The 13,412-nt window shown below is 37.7% G+C and overlaps 1 protein-coding gene across 2 annotated transcripts; it reads right to left on the bottom strand.

Moving 5' to 3' along the window:
• Nucleotides 1–553: 553 nt before the first annotated feature.
• Nucleotides 554–10,785, bottom strand: LOC121417461 (histidine-rich glycoprotein-like). Of its 2 annotated transcripts, none has more exons than XM_041611175.1 (4): nt 10,504–10,785; nt 6,100–6,294; nt 2,444–2,522; nt 554–2,011 (listed from the first exon to the last, which is right to left on the bottom strand). In XM_041611175.1, exons 1-4 carry the CDS (start codon nt 10,582–10,584, stop codon nt 1,662–1,664), a joined length of 705 nt encoding a protein of 234 aa, XP_041467109.1. In that variant the 5' UTR covers nt 10,585–10,785; the 3' UTR covers nt 554–1,661. The 2 variants fall into 2 exon arrangements, with proteins under 2 accessions (XP_041467109.1, XP_041467110.1); XM_041611176.1 differs by having other exon boundaries at nt 2,498–2,522; nt 10,504–10,782.
• Between the last annotated feature and the right edge of the window lie 2,627 nt (nt 10,786–13,412).

The raw sequence follows: 13,412 nt of genomic DNA, 5'->3' as shown, positions 1-13,412 counted from the left end.
GTAAAATAACTGGTGTGGCCCTCTATGTGCACCGGTTAACACCACAGTTTTTGATGTGTATGAACGTAATATTCCTCTAAAGTACCCTTAGAAGAGGGATCGTTCCCCTCATTTCATGACTTCTTTCTCCTATTTGCAACTTAAGGTAAAAAAAATCAGAAAAAAGAGATGGAATTGTATCTGGGGCTAGGTTTTCTTCCAACGTTATTCGTTTTATTATTGGTCTATTCTACAGTCTAGCCAACCAAGTCTAAACATCGGTGTTAATGTAACACTAGCATGGTATCTGTATCAGTCCACACCACTAGAGAGATGTTGAAACAACGCCGGTTTGGCGTTAGGCTAACACCAATTTGGCATTTAAAGGGCAACACCAGTTAGTGTTAAACCAATATTGGTTTGATTCTTAACTGGTGTTGTTTCAACGCTTCTCTGGTGTGAACCGATATAGATACCAGGCAGGTGTTAGATCAACACCGACGTTTTTGCAGTGTTTAGTGTCCACAAACATCAAACTACGGAAAACATTGAAAAAAACTGCTTCATCAAAGAATTAAAGGTGAATTTCTTTTTCTTTTTAATGATAACGCAAAAAAATTATGAAGAATAATCTCCTCACATTCAGCCCAATTAGCAGAGAACATGATTGAAGGCACGATCAAACATTAATAAATGATGATTACGTTGAGAGATGGAGAGAGCGGGAATAAGCGACTAATGCTGGAGCTAAGCAGAATAAAAGAGAAGAGGGCGAAAAGAATAAAATAAGTAGGTAGGAAAAAAGCCAAGAGAGGATAGAGGATGGGGTTAAATAAAAAGGCATGGAGGTTTAGAGATGAAGGAATGGATCGAGGGAGAGAGAGAGAGAGAGATGGAGAGAGCGGAAGTTAGGACAGTTAATGTTTAGAGAGTAAGGACAGGAACGGAGGGGGGGGGGGTCTAAAAAGGGGAAGGCCGCAGTGAAGTATTGTATTGTATTTATTTAATCACGGTAAAACTTACATTCAGTCATAACAGACTGCTTTTCAGCAAGTCCGTGAACATTAAAAAACATGTAAAAGTGAGACAATACGAAAATAAGTAAAGATTGTGGGTCGAAAATCCAATACTCTCCAGTATGCCTAGATATTTTTTTCTACATGTTCAATTCCAATTTCTACTCAGTAATTGGTTTTCTGTTAATAAAGTTAATATAAGGCAAAAAATGCCAAATAATAGAATCTAATAAAAAAATGGCTCTTATTTACAATGTGTGAAAATAGATTAAAAGCTTTGTCATTGTATACATGTATTGTTACTACTTCTAATAAAAGCAATGATGATCGATTCATAGACTGGAAATCAAACAAACTCAATGTCATTAAATCACTGATTTATCACCGCAAATCACATTGCAGCACATCGTGTGTATTCAAGCTATTGTTTTTGTATGTATCTATTGCCAACCTACGTCCAATTTTTATGTACTATTTTTTTATGTTTTGATATTGCATTCTTTAATTGTTCTTTTGACGCATGAGAAAGAAAAGAGCCCTTGGACTGAAAAACTGAACTGAAATAGTTGACGGGAACAACTGGCAGTTTATCAAAGTTGAATGTCGTGCGACCGTGAGAGTGAGTTGTGTGTGTTTGGTTAGCTATCGATGAGGGCGCCCTCCCTCTCACCACATTGTGCCGTCTTCCATGAGGTCCTCGTCACCAGCATCGGTCTCGCCTGAATCCAAGGGTGGCTCTTGGTGTGGCCCGTGGTCTGGACCAGGGTTTGGTCCATGGTCTGGTCCGCCGTGTTCGCTGCTTTCACCATGTCCATGAGGACGATCATCATTCTCTCCAGGGTGTCCCGGTGGTCCATGGTGTGGTCCGTGTTCATGGTGTGGTGGTCCATGATGCCCCTCTTGTTCGCTGCTACCACCGTGATGCCCATGGTGGTCGTCGTCATTCTCCCCAGAGTGTCCCGGTGGACCACGGTTGAGGTGATGTTCTTCGCTGCTACCTCCATGGCCACCATCACCTGCAAGTAAAAGTGAATTGAAAGATTGTGATCTTGAATAATACAGCTCTATAAACCAAAAAGTGGAAGATTTGCTTCCTTACATGACACTTAAAATAATTACTTTGTGCATATAAATGGTTTGATACTATTTCTATGGTAAAATAATGATGATAATATCATCATTATTTCAATATTATTATCATAGCATTTGTGAGGGGCCGAATATCTAGTTGCCTATTCACTGGCACTCTCTATAATATATACCGCGTCTTTAAACCCCAGCTGCTAAAGGCGCTTCAAGAAATTAATCCTCTTGACTTCACCTGGGTTGAGTAAAGCACGATGAGGAGTAATTTCTTGCCGAATGAAACTACGCCATGGTTGGGACTCGAATCCATGACCCTATATTTCGAAGTCAATATACATGATATACCCCAGTCAGTTTCTTACCATTTCCCGGAGGAGGTGGTGGTATTTCAAAGCCATGGTCTACTTGAAACTTACCCCAACGGTGATGACCTCCACCACGCTACATAAAAAAAATAGAGAGGAAGAGAAATAATAAATTATGTTTTTTAATCTACATCATTCTTTAAAATACAGAAGTCGAACAAAATAAAGCAGTCATGTTATTGATTAACTTACATAAATGACATTCTCTTGAGTGGTTCAGAAACTATTTGTCCGATAGACGTCAATTTGTATATTTGAATGGTCATGCATCCAACATGCAATACATTAATTGTGGAGTCACGCAAGGCAGTCTGTTAGGCCCTTTATTATTTATCATTTATATTAACGACTTTTGTAAATCATCTGATGTCCTTTTGTTCATTCTTTTTGCAGACGATTCTAATATATTTCATTCCCATAAAAATCCATATATCTTAGTAAATACTGATAATAATGAACTTTTAAAAGTCACACAATGGATAAGATCCTACATATTGTCTCTTAATCTACTTAAAATTAAATATATGCTATTTAGCAATTCCATTGATACAATTCCCATGGACATTGTTTTAGATGACACTAATTTAGAAAGTGTCACATTCATTAAATTTCTCGGAGTTACCGTTGATAATAAGCTTTCCTGGAAATACCACATAGATTGTATCAAGATTATTTCGCGAAATATTGGCATTATCAATATACTGAAATATCACTTTTCGTCGTCATCACTTTTAATGCTATATTCTTCCCTGATCTTACCTTACTTGAATTATGGGATACTTGCCTGGGGCAGCACCCACCAAACCATTTTAGATAGACTGTTATTACTGCAAAAGAAGTCCCTTCGGATTATTCATAATTCAGCTTTTCGTTCACACACTGACCCACTATTTTTTTTATAGCAAATTGCTGAAGATAAGCGACCTATACTTATTTCATTCAGGACAATTTATATTTAAATTTGACAAAAAACCCTTCCAGGTGTATTTGATTCTATGTTTCCTCTTAATCGGTCTTTTCATAATTACACTACTAGGCAATCTAACGAATTTCATTTACCCCGTTTTAGAACTTTATTGGCTAAGAGTACATTTATGTTCGATGGTCCTAGATTTTGGAACTCCCTCGACATTAACATAAAAACAGCCCTTCCATATATTCTTTTAAAAGAAAACTGAAAAACTTCTTACTTAAATCCCACCGAGGTCTTCATTGCTAATTCCCGCTCGTTATCATATCTCCTCTCAGACTTCATTTTGTTAGTCTTTATCATTTTGTTTTATTCTCTCTTTTCGGTCGCAATTTGTCCTGACTCTATTTATGTTTATTTCTCTCTTTGTCGTCTTTTTTATCATTTTATCTTATCATTTTTTCGTTCTGTCTTGTTCTGTGAGTTATCCTGTTATGTTTAATCTATTCAGTAAATCTCCGTAGGCAAACAGCAACCATTGCGTCTATCCCCCTCTCTTTCTCCCTCTCTCCTCTTTTTCTCTTCCTTGAGGGGGGGGGTCACATTATAGAAACTATGCTTTTAAGATATCTTCTACTATTCAAACTATACAGTGCGTATCAAAAAAAAGTTTACACTTTGAAAAAATCCTGTAAAATTATACATTTGTAATATTCTGAAGATTTTTCCACATTTTAACATTAGTACAGATCCATTAAAGCAAATGACGATATAACTGTCGAAAAATATTTCCGCTTGAGTGAGCACCACTTACTTTTGAAAAGTTAGTGAAAAATGATTTGCGCAGAACTTTGAAATAGTTATGAGAATAAAAGTAGAACTTAAACATGAAGAAAAAGTGGAATTTAGCTACTAAAATTGATTTAAAGATATCTTTTAACCTTTTTGACTTGTTTCCTTGCCCACAAACACTTCAAAGTGTGCGTTGCGCCCCACCCCACTCCCCCACACACCGAGGCCATCGTGACAATATTTGCTTTACACTGAGCTGTGATTTACATGGAATGGCTTAGGCTTTATTTTCATTTTGTTAATCAGTATCGAGCTTGGAAAATGTGTGGAGAAATAAGTATTAAATGAAAAATGAAACGTAGACCGACTTTCACTGATAAAATGTTCGTGAAAAAATGCTGGAGATGTCTGATATAAACTTTTGTTCAGATTCAGTTATGTCCTCAGATCCAGCTGGCACTAAAATGGTAAAGGTACTAAGTGTTGAAATTTCAATTTGGGTGGCAAAATTGTTACAGAATGCTTGAATGTGTCCGCTTTATTTCAATTGACTAAAATTGCAAGGGAAATGTATGAGAAATGTTTCGCAGGGCAAGTTTGATTTCGCCCTTCCCCCTTGACACAGCATGAAAATGAGCATTTCTGCGCAAACAGATTTCTGCGAGCTTTACAAAAATGGACAGCGCTCACTCAAGTGTAACATTCTGACAAAACTTTTACTTGAGACCCAAACCCAAAATTATATGCGAAAAATTTACCCACATGTTGTATATTTTTTCATTCCCAGGGCTTTTTCAAAGTGTAAACTTTTTTTGTACATTATAATCTGTCTACAAAATGTTTCGTATAATCTTTATAATTTTTATGTTATCATGATTATCATTAATGTATTATAAATATTTGTTATAATGTAAGAAAGTGATTTGTATCAATATTCATGTCATTTCTGTTGGAAATAAATTTAAATCTGAATCTGAATGTGATATTGCAGGGCAGGCCTAGCTACCTGCAATTGTTCAAATTTACCCTTCGAGCTATTCGTTCGAATTGAAACTGAAACATTATGATGTTATCAAACAAGGAATTAAAATCAGGAGCTCTTGTTACAATGACGTCAATATAATACCATCACAATTTATCGTAATACGTAATGTATATGATCACAAGCAGGATATATTCTCACAAAGAGCACAACAATTTATGCAGGCGAAAAGTCCATTCGAACAATGAATGAAATAACAAATGTCACAGAGACAAGCCACTGATAATTTCATCAGTGAGTAAAGAAACATTTTCAGTCTTGGTCCTTCTCCCTTTTCTCTCTGCTAGCTCCTTCCCTCCTCTCCCCCTCCCTCCCTCCCAACCCTCTCTCTCCCTCACTGGATCTCTCACCCCCCCCCATCTCCCTCGGCGTCCCCACGCCTCTTTCCTCCCCCTCCTCACTGTACTTACCGAACTCCCACCAATCTCCCCTGATGACTAGCACCCCACTCACCCTCGGATCCCCTCTCCCCCTTTCTCTCTTCCTTGGCTTCCCCTCCCCCTTTTAGCCCCTCCCTGTCTCCCACTGTGCTTACCTAGTCTACAAATGTAGACCCACAAGAAATGGCTCGCTTCGCTCGCCCTATCAGTAGCAGTAGCAGATCCCACCTCACGAGCCATTCAGAGTCTGCATAGCAGACTAGTGCTTACCGAATTGCCGCACCAGCCTCCCCTGACTAGCACCACCCCTCAGTCTCCTGCATCTTACCCCCCCACGTCTCACTCTCTCCTTGAGTTCCCCTCCCTCCCGCCCTAGCTCCCCCTCCCCGTTCACAGATATGCTTACCGAATTGCCACACCAGCCTCCCTGACTAGCACCCCCGGTCTCCTCTTACCCCCCCCCCCCACTTTATCCTGCTTCCCACCCCTCCCTCCGGCCCTACCCCTCCCCGCTCACAAAAGTGCTTACCGAATTGCCACACCAGCCTCCCCTGACCAGCATCCTGTGAGTAAAGAACCCGATGCATCCCACAAGTAACAGTGCTGTCACCACACCCAGGGTGATCTTCTGCCATCGCTTCAGGGAACTACAGCAGCCTCCTCTAGCGCCCTCTCGCGTCTGGACGGCGAGTTCATTTTCGAGTTTGTCTGTCGGAATTGGTACCTGTAGAACGATATTTTATGGATATTTATTATAGGGGCTGCGGAACGGTTTCGAAAGTGAAGGGGGCTGACCATGTAAATCAGTTGGTCATTAATTTACGATTTGTATAGACGGTTTTAGAAAGAAGTGTGAGACTGAAACCCCCTGCCCGGTTCCACAACACCAAACACTGTAATAAATGAAGTGCTAATTTAGCACTTAAAGTGCTTGTATAGTGACTGCACTACGATTGCTGATTTTCTAGTTCAAATTCAAACTAGAAAATCAGCACTCGTAGGGCAGTCACTATACAAGCACCTTAAGTGCTAAATTAGCACTTCAATTTTTGCAGTGAAGTTTGTCAGTTTGGGCACCAAGTTTCTCGTGAACCTGCGGAATAAACATAGTTTGTCATAAAAGACGGAGGCCATAAACACAATGTCAATAATAGGCATAGGCAATTAAAGGACAAGTCCACCCCAACAAAAACTTGATTTGAATAAAAAGAGAAAAATTCAACAAGCATACTGAAAATTTCATCAAAATCGGCTGTGAATTAAGAAAGTTAACGCATTTTAAAATTTCACTTCATTTCACAAAACAGTTATATGCACATCTCGTTCGGTATGCAAATGAGGAACTGAGGACATCACTCACTCACTATTTCTTTTGTATTTTATTATATGATATATGAAATATATTCATTTTCTCGTCATTGTCATGTGAAATAAAGTTTCATATCTCCCTGAACACGCGGAATTCCATTTTTTCAATATTTTGTGCTTCAGGAAATGAGGCCCTAATCGTCAAATTCGTAAAAATAGAAATATTGTATAATTCAAACAATAAAAAAACAAAAGAAATAGTGAGTGAGTGACATCATCGGCTCTCTCATTTGGATGTAACTGGTTTGTTCATATAACTATTTTGTTAAAAATAAGGGAAACTTTGAAATGTCATAACTTTTTTTATTTTACGTCCAATTTTGATGACATTTTCACCACTGTGCTTGTCTGATTTTTCTCTATTGATTGAAATCAACATTTTTCTGAGGTGGACTTGACCTTTGAAGTTTAATCATAATATTGTACATCTAATCTCTAAATGAGTGAAATTTCACTTGCTTTCCACTCCCTTGGTGACTGACTACGACAAGGATCACTCAATATGGAGTGAAATTATAATGAACACGCAAAATTTACACTTAAAAAGGGTGACATTCACTCAAAAATAAGTGGAAGTCACTTTATGCAATTTAAATAATAAGACTATAATCTGCCATATATCATGTATAGTTACCTATGCTAGCCAGCCATACAATGGTACTGGAGTAAATTCAATTAAAACTGAATCACATCACTGTACATATAATCTCTAAGTGAGTGAAATTTCATTCGCTTTCCACTCCCTGGTGACTACGGCAAAGATCACTCAATCTCAGGGGCGGAAATCTCTCCCAAAAGGTATAAGGGGGACAAGGAGCTGGAAAATTTGACAAGCCAAAAAAGAATGGAAAAAAGAAGGTTATCACCCAAAATTTGAGGTCATTTCGACGAAAATAAATTTGACAAGCAAAAAAAAAAGGTTATCATCCCGTCATGTCGTCCTAAAATACATGTTTTATTTCGATTTTAAATGATGTATTTCTTACCATCATAAAGACCACAAATAGTAAGTGGGACATTTGATATTTTGTACCCCTACTACTTTGAGTAGGGGGGACACGTCCCCATGCCCCCCGTGATATCCGGTCATGCTCAATCTTGAGTGAACTTACAATGAACACGCGAACATTTCATACATATTACAATTTAAAAAGGGTGACATTTACTCAAAAATACATGTAAGTGGAAGTCACTCTTAATCGAGTGAATTTCATTCACTCGATTAAAAAAATGGTGTCTCAGAACGGCGTCGCTACCATTCCTATTAAGTAAATTATATACTTGGCGATATTTGTTTAAAGTACGTGTACAGCTACACAGAGACGGAACTAGGTTATGAGTTAGAGTGGGGGGGGGGACACCTAAATAACGTCATTTTCTTTATCAGTAGAATACCAATAAATTTCAATTTCAATAGAAATGTCCTGTGATAGTATAGATTACAAGGATATTGGTGTTTTTTTTAAATAAGTAAACTAAGTAGCATTGGCTGGCAGTTGCGTAAAAATGGGGGGGGGGGGGGCTCTTGCTCTTGTTGTTCGCTCACTCGCAAGTTTTGTTATTAAAGAGATTTTGCCCGATATAACAAATCTGGCTCATCAATACACCATTGTTGGCTTTGTGCCCGAATGGATCCTTGAATCATCACAGAAATCCGGTATGCCTCAGTGCCGGATCGAGAAGGGGGGGGGGGGCACAGAGAAGGGAACTTAATCATGCCAAAACCCCACCAGCAGATTTTTTTTTCTCGAAGGGCTTGTCAAATTAATTTTCTCGAGGTGCCCCATAAAATACCCCCTCCTCATTTTTTTTTTTTTTTTTTTGGGGGGGGCTTTTAAATTCCTTTTCTTAAGCAATTAGTGTACTCCAACACCACATTGACACGGATATCCGTCACTCGGCCAATATTATTACATACATGACGTGAACTATGAAATGGGGAATTTGCGTCCTGTAGGGCACTGAACTTCACTTTGCTTATATGGCCAGCGTTATTTCGAAATTTCAAGTAGGGGTGAATCGATTCGGGCTTACAACGTATAGGGATAGGGTGGGAGGCAGTGGCGTACCCAGGATTTTCCAAGGGGGGGGGGGGTGGCAAATTCGTCCGCCAAAAATTTGACAACCCCCCAAGGTCTTCAACCACAAATAAAGGATTTCGTACCTGAAACAAAATTTACAAGCTAAAGAAAGCAAAAAAAAGGTCTTCGACGACAATTAAAGGACATTTCGCAACTGATAAAAAAATTAACAAGCAAAAAAAAAAAGAAAAAAAGAAAAGGTCAAGTTCAAAAGAGGGGAACACTTGTGGCTCGTCAGGGATCGGTTGTGACTCGTCAGGGGATGGGGGCAGTCTGCCCCCCCATACATGTACATCGTTTAAACTTTTAATGACGAGCATAGCTCAAACGATAGTAACTTCCATTTATTGTAAAGAAAAAAAATAGCGTAATATGTTCCTTGTACCGACGATCATGGGTTTCTGCACTGAAAAAAAAACACGGCCACATATCTGATCATACTGAGCGACCTTTCCTAAATGCCTTATATCGCTACAAGATTGGCTTTGTTATTTTTTCTCTCTTTTTCGATCTTTTGATATTTTTTTTTTCAAAATAAATTGTTTTTGCAGAAGGAGAGGGGTCATCTCGTTTTCGTCAAAAGTCTGACTATCCCCATAAAATACCCTAATATGCAATACAAAAAGTCCGTCATGAAAGCAAGATACGCCACAACCAATCATAATTTGTACTAATAGATTATTAATACAGTAAAAGAACGGTATAGAGTACATTTACATAAATCAAGCTGTCAAAGTGTCATGATTACATTATGGTGCAACATAGTTAACATGGTTATAAGAAGCAAACATAAATGTAAAAATGGATGAACAACAACAACAAAAATCATGAAGATCATTTCCTCGGAAATTAAGTATCAGTAGGCTCTATTGTTTTGGAGGGGCTAGACGTGACGTATAGGGCAAAAATTCCTCAAAGGCTACCCAAAATTCATCTTCTTAAAACAAATTCTTACACTCTGATAGATTTTGGCATAATAATCACAAAAAATATCATATTTCACCGTGTTCCTTCCTCTTTCTTTCTTTTCCTCCTTTATTAATTATTGGTAGTTAACATTTTCTCGCTTTTTGGGGGGTTGGGTGGGATTACCCCCTTCATCTGTGCCCTAGCGTTAAGTGTGATTTATAAATCATGTCTACATAAAATTGTGAAAACGAAACAGCCAGTATGCAAATTCAAATTCAAATGTTTATTGATATAAAATCCTTACATTGAAAGATCATCATCAAAAACAAAGTATGCACGTATACATGCGATATGCGATTATATCCTTCCTCATCGTAAAATATAACTATTTAAGCAAGACCGCAGTTCCGTATACAAATTAGGTATACATGTCCTACTTTCATTAAAAATCAAAACAAACGAAAAGAAGCGTATATTTTCCACACGCTTGCAAGCCGACGTAAGCTGGATCTTGTTATGTTAATGTAGACAAAGGGAGATAGATAAGTAAGATATAAAAATATAAAAAATATTACCTCAGTTTGACCAGCTTCTTTCGCCTTCTCTGCTGCCTTCTGCTGGGCCGGATCAATGGCGAAAACACTTGGTTTTACCATCGTGGTATATCATAAAATATACACCGTATAATAAAATGCAAAGTATATAATTTCTTATATGTTCCTCTGAGTGAATGTAATACGCATAAGCAACACGACCGGTGAGTTTCATCTACGTGCGAACCCACTCCTCGATATAACATGGATTGAAAAATCGATAATTAGCAAATATTGTCTGAATACGTCATAATAACACTCAAGTGGTTCTAAGTAAAATCGTTATTCGTCTCTCAAGTCGTCAGTGGCAATTGAATAAAAAAAGTTTTCCTCGATCTATTTATTGGGATCCTAAATAGATCAACTCCGTTTTAAATGCCATTAATTTTGATTCGTTGTTAATTCATTGATGAATGAACGCCTATAAATCCGTTTCTCTATTTGATGTTGCCGGCCGAAAATATTGGGGTAACGATTCAACGAAATCGATTATGAAGAAAAATTTTCCTTAATCATATTCATATTTTGTTTTGTACTTTGCTAATTTCTGTTTGAGTTTGAATTGAAAAAGAACAAATTCAACCAATCAATCAATCAATCAATCAATCAATCAATCCATCAATCATGACCATCAATCAATTAAATAATTACCTTCCTTTTGGAAGCAATAATATTTAGGTAACTCTTCTGCAAACTCATAAAAGTTGCAATACTTAAACCCCACCCCATTACACCCCCTCCCTCCTCCGAAAATCTGCAAAACCATATAGGCCTATAAATTGAGTGAACAAATGAGCAAACAATAAAATTTTAGGATAGTTTCCCCGATTTTCATCCTTACAAATATCGTATTCATGTCACTCTAAAAACAAATCAGTCAAAACCGGGCATGGTGGCTCAGTGGTAGAGCGTCCGCCTCATGAACGGGAGGTCGTGGGTTCGATCCTCGGCCGAGTCATACCAATGACTTATAAATATGGGACCTTCTGCTTTCTTGCTAGGCGCTCAGCATTTAGATTGGAGAAGGGTAATAATAACATAATGCTATATGCAGGGCCCGCTGGTAGAGCAGTTTCCTAACTGAAGTGGCTACCCTGGGTAAATAAAACGTTATTATTATTATTAAAAGTGACTAGTTAATAGGGTGAGCTGGTTGCAACTGCTATTCTAGTCACATTTGACTATTTTGTAGTCGTATTTTAATAGAATGCTATAGTATTGCTGACTAGAATATAATTCAGAAATATAACTCTGACATAATTTATCAGTTGCACCTGCGCGCTGATAGTGTAATCAAGGAATAGAAGTATTCATTTATTTCGTTTTCTTTGTCTTTTAATAATTTATCTTGATTATAATAGATATCACATATTATGTATTATTTGATATTAAAAACTCTTTAATTTTTGTATTTAGTTTGCTGCTGGTGCCTTTTTACACATCATGTTTAACTTTTTTTCTATTTATTCAAAAAATTTGATGTGTTTATATCTTATCATAATATATTATTATAATATTTTAGAGAAATATGTGGGTTTCTTGTTTGTATTTTTTTGTTCATACGTATATTTTTTGTAAATATGTAAAAATTCAAATGTAAATATTTTTGAAATGTTGTTGTGTTCTCCAATACCCGTTGGGGTGCTGATCTGAGAATAAACATTACTGTCATTACTGTCAATTTGACTGAGTTATTTTAAGAGAGTATAGGATACTTGTAAAATAAAGATATTATCCTTCATCACTTCATAGATCGCGTCCCTCCATCCACCCCCCGCCCATCCCATAATTCTCTCTGTTGAAAACCCATCTAGTCTCACAAACTACAAACGTTTTGATGTAAGGCTATATCATCAATGCCAATTCACACTCGGTCTTGCAATTACCATAACAATCGCCGTGGCGCTCCGAACCAACCGAAGCCTGGCACGGATCCGCACGACATTATTATTAAATGCCTGGGAATTCATATTGTATACATCGCATACAGAATTACTGTTTGTTCATGAAGCCGGTCGGAGGGTGGTACGTAATGTCGATCGTACATTATGTTTGCTTCCAGGAGGAGAACGAGAAGAATAAAAAAAAAATGAAATGAAAATAAATAAAATGAAGAATTGTCAGCCTAGCTATTGTTCTGTCACAAGCAGACCCCGGAGCGGACCAAATGCACGATCGTTTGTCGCGTATCTCTCTTTTTTTTCTTTCCAGGTATGACAGAGAGAAGGCAAATTAGAAGGCAATATAGTTGTTTTCATTTTATTCGATTTGTAAGGTTATGTGAGGTTCAAGGTGGCAGCCAATGCTTTTGTGTGCCCCCCCCCTTGCAAAAGTTTAGATAAATCTATGACGTCATGACCTCTTAATAGATGGGGGGATGGGGGGGGGGGGTGCTCAAGAAATAGGACATACGAGGATGTGCGGCAGGAATGGATGACTTTTTTGGAAGAAATTCCTCAACATGGGGTATAGTAGTATGCTGGAAAATCCCTGAATATACTGAATATACGCCCCCAATTTTTAGATACTGGCCTTAAAAATTGGCCCCTTTTAATTGCCCCAATTCTAGATACTGGCCTTAAACATGGGTCAAAATAGAAAGAATATGGGTCCATATTCTTCATATTATATATTGGATTTGTAACTTATGTGTTGCGCTGTAATTGTCCACAGGTTTGTTTTGTCATATGTTTGTATTAAAAATGGTCCAATATGTGTGGATTTTGATCAATAAATTTTAAAACATGAAACAACTCCAATTTGGGTGATAACCTTTTTTTGGTACCTTTTTAGCCAAAATGACCAGTATATATATGGGCATGGGTTGAACCTCCAGCCGCACACCCCCGTCCACACCAAATCTAAGTACCTTACATCGGGATGTTCTCTTC

Source organism: Lytechinus variegatus, chromosome 6 (genome assembly GCF_018143015.1).
Source record: "Lytechinus variegatus isolate NC3 chromosome 6, Lvar_3.0, whole genome shotgun sequence".
Lineage (NCBI taxonomy): Eukaryota > Metazoa > Echinodermata > Echinoidea > Temnopleuroida > Toxopneustidae > Lytechinus > Lytechinus variegatus.
The sequence above is the reverse complement of the archived record's forward strand: the minus strand, read 5'-3'. Positions and strand labels throughout refer to the sequence as shown.

Bases quoted from the DNA above. Each gene is read 5' to 3' on its own strand.
- LOC121417461 (XM_041611175.1), bottom strand. From the start codon at position 10,584: ATGGTAAAACCAAGTGTTTTCGCCATTGATCCGGCCCAGCAGAAGGCA. The intron at 6,295-10,503 runs GTAATATTTTTT...ATCGTTCTACAG, and splicing joins AAGAAGCTGGTCAAACTGAG to GTACCAATTCCGACAGACAA. The intron at 2,523-6,099 runs GTAAGCACTTTT...TTTTTTATGTAG, and splicing joins GAGGCTGGTGTGGCAATTCG to CGTGGTGGAGGTCATCACCG.